This window comes from Entelurus aequoreus, linkage group LG21 (genome assembly GCF_033978785.1).
Source record: "Entelurus aequoreus isolate RoL-2023_Sb linkage group LG21, RoL_Eaeq_v1.1, whole genome shotgun sequence".
In the NCBI taxonomy this organism is placed as follows: Eukaryota; Metazoa; Chordata; class Actinopteri; order Syngnathiformes; family Syngnathidae; genus Entelurus; species Entelurus aequoreus.
In genome coordinates this window covers 33,519,931-33,531,605 of record NC_084751.1, presented here as the reverse complement: position 1 = coordinate 33,531,605, position 11,675 = coordinate 33,519,931, and the positions used below count along the sequence as shown (strand labels likewise).

The window sequence follows — 11,675 nt, the reverse complement described above, 5'->3', positions numbered from 1 at the left end:
GGTTTAGTGCAGCGTCAAGTGAATATTTCTTTTGGGTAGCCAAGAAAGATCAGCCTCGAAGCTTTACAAAGGTAGGTTTCATCCCGCTAAGAGCAAATACTCTAACACCAACAACATTATTAACTTCTGTTAAAAAATGGGATTTTTAGTTGTGGGACATAAAATGTATCTCTTGGTAGTTTACAGATAAGTTATTGGTACTACCTGTTTTTGCTGAATCATTGTTGGAATATTCCTCTTGTTTTAATAGTTACATGTGTGCACACAGAAAGATGGCGCTGGCCAGCGGACACTGGCTGGAGAAAGAGATGAAGGGGCAGGTCCCAAGTCCCAGGTGGGTTGCATTGTTTCTCTATAGCGAAGACCTTAAACCTGCACTCTTGTTTCAGGCTCTCTGTGTATTATATCTCAAAATGAAGCAAGTCAGTGACTCGATTGATTGATTGATTGATTGATTGATTGATTGATTGATTGATTGATTGAGTTTAGTTTATTTCGAACATGAACACACTTACAGTATAATACATCACACATCATTTCATATCATTTCTCTTTACATCATGTCCGAAAAGGAGTAGGAAGAAGCAAAGCTTATTTAATCCTACCCCTTTCCCACTTCAGACCGTTTTCAAATACATGGGTACAGCGTGGCGCAGTTGGGAGAGAGGCCGTGCCAGCAACCTGAGGGTTCCTGGTTCGATCCCCAGCTTCTACAAACTTAGCCACGTCCGTTGTGTCCTTGAGCAAGACACTTCACCCTTGCTCCTGATGGGTCGTGGTTAGGGCCTTGCATGGCAGCTCCCGCCATCAGTGTGTGAATGTGTGTGTGAATGGGTGAATGTGGAAATAGTGTCAAAGCACTTTGAGTACCTCGAAGGTAGAAAAGCACTATACAAGTATAACCCACATACCATATGTTCATTTACTGCAGGGGTGTCCAAAGTGCGGCCCGGGGGCCATTTGCGGCCCGCAGCTAATTGTTCTGCAAAAATTGCAAAATTGATAATATTGCAAAAATTTAAAAAAACATTTAAGAAAAGTGGAATGAAGTTAAGGGTCACCCTTGGGCAAGGTGTAGCACCCGAATGCCCCCCCCCCCCCCCCATCAGGGTTACGATACCCCCCATGAACTACACTAAAAGAGGATGCGGCCCGGAGGAAGCCCGGGGCCCTCCTCCGGAGCTAGGCCCGGAGGTAGGGCTCGTCAGCGAGCGCCTGGTGGCCGGGCTAGCCACGGAGCCCGGCCGGGCACAGCCCGAAGAAGCTACGTGGACACACCATCTTCTCCGCCACGTGGGCCCACCACCCGCGGTCGGAACCAGTGGGGTCGGGTGCGCTGCCAAGTGGATGGCAGTGAAAGTGGAGGCTCCAGACGGACCAATTCGGGGCAGCAGAGGCTGACTTTCGGGACGTGGAACGTCTCTACGCTGGTGGGGAAGGAGCCTGAGCTGGTGCGAGAGGTGGAGCGCTACCGGTTGGATCTGGTGGGGCTTACCTCTACGCATAGCAAGGGCTCTGAAACCACACTCCTGGACAAGGGATGGACCTTGTTCACTTCTGGAGTTGCTCAGGGTGTGAGGGCACAGGCGGGTGTGGGGATACTCACGAGTCCCCGGCTGAGTGCCTGTACGTTGGAGTTCACCCCGGTGGACAAGAGGGTCGCCTCCCTTCGCCTTAGGGTTGGAGGGGGGAAACTCTGACTGTTGTTTGTGCATACGCACCAAACAAGAGTTCAGAGTATTCGGCCTTCTTGGATACCTTGCATGGGGTCCTGTATGGGGCGCCGGCAGGGGATTCCATAGTCTTGCTGGGGGACTTCAAAGCGTGTGTGGGCAATGACAGTGATACTTGGACTGGCGTGATTGGGAGGAACGGTCTCCCTGATCTGAACCTGAGTGGTGGATTGTTGTTGGACTTCTGTGATAGTCACGGACTTGCGATAACAAACACCATGTTCAAGCATGAGGATGCTCATAGGTGTACCTGGTACCAGAGCACCCTAGGCCAAAGATCAATGATCGATTTTGTAATCGTATCAGCTGATCTGAGGCCGTATGTTTTGGACACTCGGGTGAAGAGGGGCTGAACTGTCAACTGATCACCATCTGGTGGTGAGTTGGGTTAGATGGCGGGGGAAACCTCTGGACAGACCTGGCAAACCCAAGCGTGTAGTGCGGGTGAACTGGGAACGTTTGGAGGAGTCCTCTGTCCGGAAGGACTTTAACTTCCACCTCCGGCGGGACTTCTCTGCCATCCCTGTGGAGGTTGGGGACCTTGAACAGGAATGGGCAATGTTCAAAGCCTCTATTGCTAAAGCTGCAGCTGCGAGCTGTGGCCAGAAGGTCTTAGGTGCCTCAAGGGGCGGTAACCCTCGAACACCCTGGTGGACAGTGGTGGTCAGGGAAGCCGTCCGACTGAAGAAGGAGTCCTACTGGGGTATGTTATCCCGGGAGACTCCGGAGGCAGTTGCAAGGTACCGACGGGCCCGAAGGGCAGCGGCCGTGGCTGTGGACGAAGCTAAGCAGAGGGTGTGGGAGCAGTTCGGGGAATCCATGGAGAAGGACTATCGGGCGGAACCAAAGCTGTTCTGGAAGACCATACGGCACCTCAGGAGGGGGAAGCAGGGAACCATCCAAGCTGTGTACGGCAAGGATGGGACTTTGCTGACTTCAAGTGAGGAAGTCGTAGGGCGTTGGAAAGAGCACTTTGAGGAACTCCTGAACCCAAATACATCAGACACACCCTCCCTGATAGGAGCAGGGCCTGAGGATGATGGGGGATCGACGTCGATCTCTCGGAGTGAAGTCACTGAGGTAGTTAGACAACTCCACAGTGGCAAAGCTCCGGTGGTTGACGAGATCCGTCCAGAAATGCTGAAGGCTCTGGGTGTTGATGGGCTGTCTTGGTTGATACGCCTTTTCAACATTGCGTGGAAGTCTGGGACAGTGCAGAGGGAGTGGCAGACTGGGGTGGTGGATCCCCTTTTCAAAAAGGGGGACCAGAGGGTGTGTGCTAATTACAGGGGTATCACACTACTCAGCCTCCTTGGGAAAGTTTACGCCAAGGTACTGGAAAGGAGGGTCCGGCCGATAGTCGAACCTCAGATTCAAGAGGAGCAATGTGGATTCCGTCCTGGTCGTGGAACAACTGACCAACTCTTTACGCTTGCGGGAATCCTGGAGAGGGCCTGGGAGTATGCCTATCCAGTCTACATGTGTTTTGTGGATTTGGAGAAGGCGTATGACCGGGTCCCCCGGGAGATCTTGTTGGAGGTGCTGAGGGAGTACGGAGTGAGGGGAACCCTGCTGAGGGCCATCCAATCTCTGTACAACCAAAGCGAGAGTTGTGTCCGGGTGATTGGATGTAAGTCGGATCCGTTTCCAGTGGGGGTTGGTCTCCGCCAGGGCTGCGCTCTGTCACCTATCCTGTTTGTGATTTTCATGGACAGGATTTCTAGGCGGAGTCGTGGCCACGGCGGAGAGGGTATACGTCTCGGGGGGCTAAAGGTTGCGTCACTGCTGTTTGCAGATGATGTGGTCCTGATGGCACCTTCGGTTCGTGACCTTCAGCTCTCACTGGATCGGTTCGCAGCCGAGTGTTCAGCGGCTGGAATGAGGATCAGCATCTCCAAATCTGAGGCCATGGTTCTCAGCAGGAAACCGATGGTTTGTACAGTCCGGGTAGGGGACGGGACTCTGTCCCAGGTGGAGGAGTTTAAGTATCTCGGGGTATTGTTCACGAGTGAGGGAAAGATGGAGAAGGAAATCAGCCGGAGAATCGGAGCTGTTGGGGCAGTATTGCAGTCTCTCTGCCGCACTGTTGTGACGAAACGAGAGCTGAGCCAGAAGGCAAAGCTCTCGGTCTACCGAGCTATCTACATTCCTACTCTCACCTATGGTCATGAAGTGTGGGTCATGACCGAAAGAATAAGATCGCGGATACAAGCGGCCGAAATGAGTTTCCTCAGAAGGGTGGCTGGCATCTCCCTTAGAGATAGGGTGAGAAGTTCAGTCACCCGAGAGAGACTCGGAGTAGAGCCGCTGCTCCTTTGCTTGGAAAGGAGCCAGCTTAGGTGGTTCGGGCATCTCGTGCGGATGCCTCACGAGCGTCTCCCTAGGGAGGTCCTCGTTGCACGTCCCACTGGGAGGAGGCCCCGCGGCAGGCCAAGGACCAGATGGGGGGATTACATCTCCTCTCTGGCTTCGGAACGCTTCGGGATTCCCCAGGAGGAAGTCGCAAATGTTGCTCTGGAGAGGGAAGTCTGGGGGTCTCTGCTGGAGCTGTTGTCCCCGCGACCCGATTCCGGATAAGCGGTTGAAGATGGATGGATGGATGGAATGAAGTGAAATCTAACAAGAAAAAGTTGCAATGTTGACACAAAGCTGCCATGCAGGCTGTTTTTTTTCTTTTGTCTTTACTTTTCTTTTTTTTGCCATTGTTATAAAAAAAAAAGACTAAAAATCTATGTTATAATGAATTATTACTTAAAAAATATCACTTTAAAATGTTTTATGTGGAAAAAATATTGCATATATTGTGTGGTTGCCATATAAAAACATCAAAGTTTTATTTGACAAAAGAGCATAAAACAAACAAAATAATAATTCAAACGTAAAATCGACAGATATATCTGAAGTTGATCTCGTAATTTAAGTGTTAAAAGTAAAAAAAACTAATACAAATGTATCACTTTATGAATGGGGGAACTTTTGGATCCCAAATATATTTAGTAGGATTTTATTTAACTTTTCACTGTGATTACTCAAAAATCAATGGTGTCCTGCATTATTGATCTTTTAAGGCTCTAATTACTAAATACTGCATACTGTATTTCAGTTTTACTATAAAAAACAAAGTTGTCTTTGACAGAAAACCTTTTTTTTTTTAACTTTATATCAACCTCAAGTTGATATAGAGATTTACTGTAAGCGTTAAATAAATAATAATAATAATAATTTGACTTATTTTTAACAGTTTAATGACTGAGACCCTTTATAGTCCCCGGGAGCCATAAAGGTTTAAAAAAAAAAATCCATATATTTTGTTAAGGTTTGAAAATGAAAAATATCAAAATGCTTAAATTTTTCCGTGTACGGCCCTCAGTGGAATAAGTTTGGACACCCCAGATTTACCGTCTTCTTTTTGTAACACATGTATTATAGAACAGTTACAGCTTACCATGCAGAAAACTATGCCAAATAACAATAAAGGTCCTAAGCAAAAACCGACCCAACCAGTCATAACACAAAACGTTAAAAGACAAAACGTTAAAGGTTGTAGCCCAAAAGGTTGAAGCACGAAACATTGTACACCAAACGTAATTGTAAATGTGCACGAAATACCCGAAAGGTGTCATGTTATGTTTTTTTTTTCTACATTTAATACACTTATGTGTATTAATTGTGGTCCTTTATTTAAAATGTTGCATAGATTTTGTTTTACAGACCATCTTCAAACAGCTTTCTGAGCGTCTCGTCTGGGTATGTGGTTTTGTGGGCGGTCCTATTTATGTGCCTCCACTTGGACTGTGTCATCTCCCCGTAGCATATCGAGTCTACTGACAGATATGTTGTAATGGTGTAACGGTGGAAAAGTGGAACCTCCATTTACGAATCCCTCTCTTTGCAAACTTTTCGGTTTACAAACTTTTAGCGTCCGCCAAATATGCCTCTGTGTACAAACCATGTTTCTGTGTACGAATGCTTCATTTGTTATTTTGTGTCATTTTGCGCTTACTTGTATTGATGAGACTGAGAAACAGTACCACAGCAAGTTTTTAATTTTGATAAGAACAGACTTTCCTGGAAAACAATGCCAAAGCGAACTTATTCTACAGCGGCGGTGAAGACTACCTATCATCCAGTGATGTCTCTTCCAACCTTCCCTCCAACCTCTCCCTTATCTCCTTCTGTCTGTTCATTTCTCTCTTCTTGTGAGCTGCTCCTTTGCCGATGTTAATCAGAATCAGAATCAGCGTTATGTACCGTATTTTTCGGACTACAAGTCGCAGTTTTTTTCATAGTTTGGCCGGGGGTGCGACTTATACTCAGGAGCGACTTATGTGTGAAATTATTAACACATTACCGCAAAATTTCAAATAATATTATTTAGCTCATTCACATAAGAGACTAGACGTATAAGATTTCATCGGATTTAGCGATTAGGAGTGACAGATTGTTTGGTAAACGTATAGCATGTTCTATATGTTATAGTTATTTGAATGACTCTTACCATAATATGTTACGTTAACATACCAGGCACGTTCTCAGTTGGTTATTTATGCGTCACATAACGTACACTTATTCAGCCTGTTGTTCACTATTCTTTATTTATTTTAAATTGCCTTTCAAATGTCTATTCTTGGTGTTGGGTTTTATCAAATAAATTTCCCCCAAAAATGCGACTTATATATGTTTTTTTCCTTCTTTATTATGCATTTTCGGCCGATGCGACTTATACTCCGGAGCGACTTATACTCCGAAAAATACGGTACTGTAAGTGGATTTTGCTTTTTAACTTAAAATGTCGTAACACAAAACATCGCAAAACGAAACGTCGTAACACTAAAAGCCTTAAAACGGAACGACGTAACGCGAAACGTTGTAATGCAAAACATTGTAACACAAAACACGAGAACCGCCTACATATCAGACAGTATGTAGAAAGCAGTGGCGGGCTGTGCGTTTCCCACCTAGGCCTTCAGTGATGTCCGACTTCAATAATTACCTCTCAAAATACCATAATTGATGTCACCACATGACCATTGCTGGAGAAATACGATACAGAAACACATTTACTATTGAATCACATCAACAGTGTATAAAACGGGTTAATTTTTGGGGGCATTTAAAAATCAATAAACCCGCATCCGCAATTAAAACATATCTTATGTGGTACGGTCAAAATTGAAATAGCAAAAAACATATTAAACGTGAAAAAATAAAGAAATTAAATATTTGAACTCACAATTTGTAGCACCCATTCGACGGCGTATAACCCCTCGTAGTCGGTTGATTCGAGTGGAAATGGCGGGATTTTCCCCATTTCATCGCCAACATCGTCTCACAAGATGTAGTTTCTCTTTAAATATCCTTCTTGAAAATGGCCTTGCAAATATATATCTGCCACCTAATCAACATTTTGTTCTCCTTCTTTGTGGTTCAACGATTCCTGCTTCCTGCTAAATTGCAACTTGTGATTGGGTACTCACTTTGGAATGACAAGTGAGTATCCAATCACAGTCTCGTTAACATCAGGCTACCTAGATAGGCTACTGTCAACAACTTGTGATCTGATTGGCTATCGCAACTGTCTATCAACTCTATGTGTTCTCAAATTCATCCGCTAACGGTCGCGGTGATCTGATAGGCCAGTGTTTTTCAACCTTTTTTGAGCCAAGGCACATTTTTTTAATTAAAAAAATACGGAGGCACACCACCAGCAGAAAAGGTTACAAAATTCAACTCCACCAGGTTATTGTGCCTTATTTTGAGTTTGTTGTTGTTTCCTGTGTGTCGTGCTTTAGTCCCTGTCTTGCGCTGTTATTTTGGTGACCCTTCCTGTTTTGTTGGTGTTCTCCTGTAGCAGCTTCACGCCTTCCTTTGAGTGCTATTGCCTGCACCTGCTTTGTTTTCGCAATCAAGACTATTTGAGTTGTGCGTACGCTATCCTTCTTTCTGGGGACATTGTCGATTGTCATGTCATGTACGGGATGTGCTTTGTGGACGCCGTCTTTGCTCCACACGCTGTAAGTTTTTGCTGTCGTCCAGCATTCTGTTTTTGTTGACTTTGTAGCCAGTTCAGTTTTACTTTTGTTTTACATAGCCATTCCTATGCTTCAGTGCCTTTTAATCATTTTTGGTTTAAGCGTTACATACCTTTTTACCTGCACACTGTCTCCCGCTGTGCTCTGCATATTGGGATCACGACAAACCATCCTCGACGCGTTCCGACTTCTACAAAGCAATGAACTACCTGCTGCCACCTACTGATATGGAGTATTACAAGATTACCCTGCCAAGCGCTACACAGCACAGGCACTAGACAACGGCACATTATTATGATTATTGATTTGCAAAAAATATTTTTTGGACCATTTAGGTTAAGTTACATAATGTCCCACGGCACACCAGGCAATATCTCACGGCACACTAGTGGTTGAAAATCACTGTGATTGGCTATCGCAATTATCTATCACCTGTATGTGCCCTTTCGCTTACAGTGCACGGACGCCCGCATTGTTGATTCTGAAGGCCCCGGGCAGATTTCGTACAGCATGGCAACATAAGCTACCTGAGTTCTGATTGGATAAAAACTCTAACCTAAAAACAATAGCACTGCAAGGAGCATAATATGACATGAAGAGAATATGAATACTTTTAGACATTTAGGGAAAGTTAATTAAAAAAATACTTTTATCTTTCATTATGATCATGATTTCAGGTTATGTTAGGCCAGCAGAGAAGGCCTTGCTGGCCCTGACGGCACACCACTGGTAGCAAGTCCTTGCTCACTGTCTCAGTTTTGAGGTCCTTGGCCTGAAAGACCCCCTGATGGGTGTATCCTTTTGTGTTGTGGTTGCTTGTTGTTTGATTTCCTTCCCTGCGTTGTGTTTTTGTGACAGATATGGTCATGCTTTAGCTGTGGCGGGAAACATTGCCTTTCTCTTTGGAGGAGCCTCCAACATCACCCAAGAGGTGACTTTACACCAAATATTTTTTTTTTGTGATTGTCATTTTTTGAATTGTGAATTTGTCTCTCGTGACTAATTTAGGAGGACAGTCCTGTTTACTTCAATGACTTCTACATGCTCACAGGTACAAACAGAATTTACACCACACTATAATTAATTTGGTTTGTTTCAAATTTGGACTGGAGTATCCACAAAGGTATATAGAGGATTGTTTGCAACAACAATTATTTTGTAAATATTTATTTCGAACATGTTTTAAAAAAAAAAGAAGAAGAAAAAGAAACCCAAAACAAAACAGCAACAACAATGAGACTTGAAAGAAGGTAATACTGAAGTGATGTTTCGAACATGTTTACAGTTACATGTTTACAGCTTCACATTCTAACATGTCCCAGAAGGGGTAGGATGAAGCAGATCTTATTTAATCTTACCCCTTTCATGTCTGGAAATAACTTCTAACACAATTGTTCACTTCGATCTTAAACACAACAACAATGAATGAATAAATAAATAGACATCAAAACAGTTCACATGACTAGGTAGTTAGTTTACTGTATGGTTTACATAATTTACTGAATATGTGATGGATTATGTGTCATTCATCAATCAGGTTCAGGTTTTTATCAGTATTCCTCTTCCTTATACAAACCCCGTTTCCATATGAGTTGGGAAATTGTGTTAGATGTAAATATAAACGGAATACAATGATTTGCACATCATTTTCAACCCATATTTAGTTGAAAATGCTACAAAGACAACATATTTGGTGTTCAAACTAATAAACTTTTTTTTTTTTGCAAATAATCATTAACTTTAGAATTTGATGCCAGCAACACGTGAAAAAGAAGTTGGGAAAGGTGGCAATAAATCCTGATAAAGTTGAGGAATGCTCATCAAACACTTATTTGGAACATCCCACAGGTGAACAGGCAAATTGGGAACAGGTGGGTGCCATGATTGGGTATAAAAGTATATTCCATGAAATGCTCAGTCATTCACAAACAAGGATGGGGCGAGGGTCACCACTTTGTCAATTAATACGTGAGCAAATTGTTGAACAGTTTAAGAAAAACCTTTCTCAACCAGCTATTGCAAGGAATTTAGGGATTTCACCATCTACGGTCCGTAATATCATCAAAGGGTTCAGAGAATCTGGAGAAATCACTGCACGTAAGCAGCTAAGCCCGTGATCTTCGATCCCTCAGGCTGTACTGCATCAACAAGCGACATCAGTGTGTAAAGGATATCACCACATGGGCTCAGGAACACTTCAGAAACCCACTGTCAGTAACTACAGTTGGTCGCTGCATCTGTAAGTGCAAGTTAAAACTCTCCTATGCAAGGCAAAAACCGTTTATCAACAACACCCAGAAACGCCGTCGGCTTCGCTAGGCCTGAGCTCATCTAAGATGGACTGATACAAAGTGGAAAAGTGTTCTGTGGTCTGACGAGTCCACATTTCAAATTGTTTTTGGAAACTGTGGACATGGTGTCCTCCGGACCAAAGAGGAAAAGAACCATCCGGATTGTTATAGGCGCAAAGTTGAAAAGCCAGCATCTGTGATGGTATGGGGGTGTATTAGTGCCCAAGACATGGGTAACTTACACATCTGTGAAGGTGCCATTAATGCTGAAAGGTACATACAGGTTTTGGAGCAACATATGTTGCCATCCAAGCAACGTTACCATGGACGCCCCTGCTTATTTCAGCAAGACAATGCCAAGCCACATGTTACATCAACGTGGCTTCATAGTAAAAGAGTGCGGGTACTAGACTGGCCTACCTGTAGTCCAGACCTGTCTCCCATTGAAAATGTGTGGCGTTACATATACATTCACTGTACAAACACTCATATACACATACTGTACACATACCTTCACTGTACAAGCACACACATACACATACTGTACATATACAAGTACATATACACACATACACTCATGCACATAATCACGTTTCATCAAACATATATTAACGTTGTTGCGCAAGGGTAAACTGGGTATAACACATGGCACACTGACAAAGCTTAGCCTATTGTTACTATAACAATCTAAAAGGTTAATGTAGGTTGCTTCTCTTTCTTCCCCTCCATTTTTCTGTATTCTTTCGTATCTCAAGCTATCATTCCGTATATGTATTGTTGCATTTGAACAATTGTATTGTTGATAATAAAGGTAAAGTATTGGTATTGTTTATTATCAATAGCGCTATTTCTATTGGTATTCATATTGCTTCATTTTTAGTGTAATAATGCTCATTGTCATTTCTGTATTATTTTTTATTTTCACTAACTGCTTATTTGCTATTACTTTTACCATCATATTTGTACATGTAGTATTTGCTGATGTTGCTCTGTTGTTGTTGTTGTTGTTGTTGTGTTTGCTGTTGTTGTTTTTGTCTCTCTGTCTAATCCCCCTCTTGTCCCCACAATTCCCCCCTCTGTCTTCCTTTTTTTCTCTTTCTATCCCCTCCTGCTCCGGCCCGGCTGCACCAAATGATAATATAAATACATTTAATAAAGTCAAATACAAATAAGGCAACAAGAGAAGTATCCTACACTTCTCTTTTGTAAAGTAAATCTGAACAGCCGATATGGGCATCTACATCTACTATATGATTTGCCTGAGAAGCTGGGCAGGACATAAAAAATAAAAATAAAAAAAATAAAAAAAAAATAAATGTGTGGCGCATTATGAAGCCTAAAATACCACAACGGAGACCCCCGGACTGTTGAACAACTTAAGCTGTACATCAAGCAAGAATGGGAAAGAATTCCACCTGAGAAGCTTAAAAAATGTGTCTCCTCAGTTCCCAAACGTTTACTCAGTGTTGTTAAAAGGAAAGGCCATGTAACACAGTGGTGAACATGCCTTTTCCCAACTACTTTGCCACGTGTTGCAGCCATGAAATTCTTAGTTAATTATCATTTGCAAAAAAAAAAAAAGTTTATGAGTTTGAACATCAAATATCTCGTCTTTGTAG

At 43.3% G+C, this 11,675-nt stretch overlaps 1 protein-coding gene across 1 annotated transcript in view; it reads left to right on the top strand.

The window, feature by feature from the left end:
• Positions 1 to 272: 272 nt before the first annotated feature.
• zmp:0000001301 (uncharacterized) overlaps positions 273 to 11,675 on the top strand; it is a 45,080-nt gene continuing 33,677 nt past the window's right edge. Inside the window, exons 1-3 of the mRNA XM_062032059.1 lie at positions 273 to 334; positions 8,624 to 8,696; positions 8,777 to 8,816. Coding sequence (XP_061888043.1) covers positions 273 to 334; positions 8,624 to 8,696; positions 8,777 to 8,816 — 175 coding nt within the window. The remainder of the gene's footprint in view (positions 335 to 8,623; positions 8,697 to 8,776; positions 8,817 to 11,675) is intronic.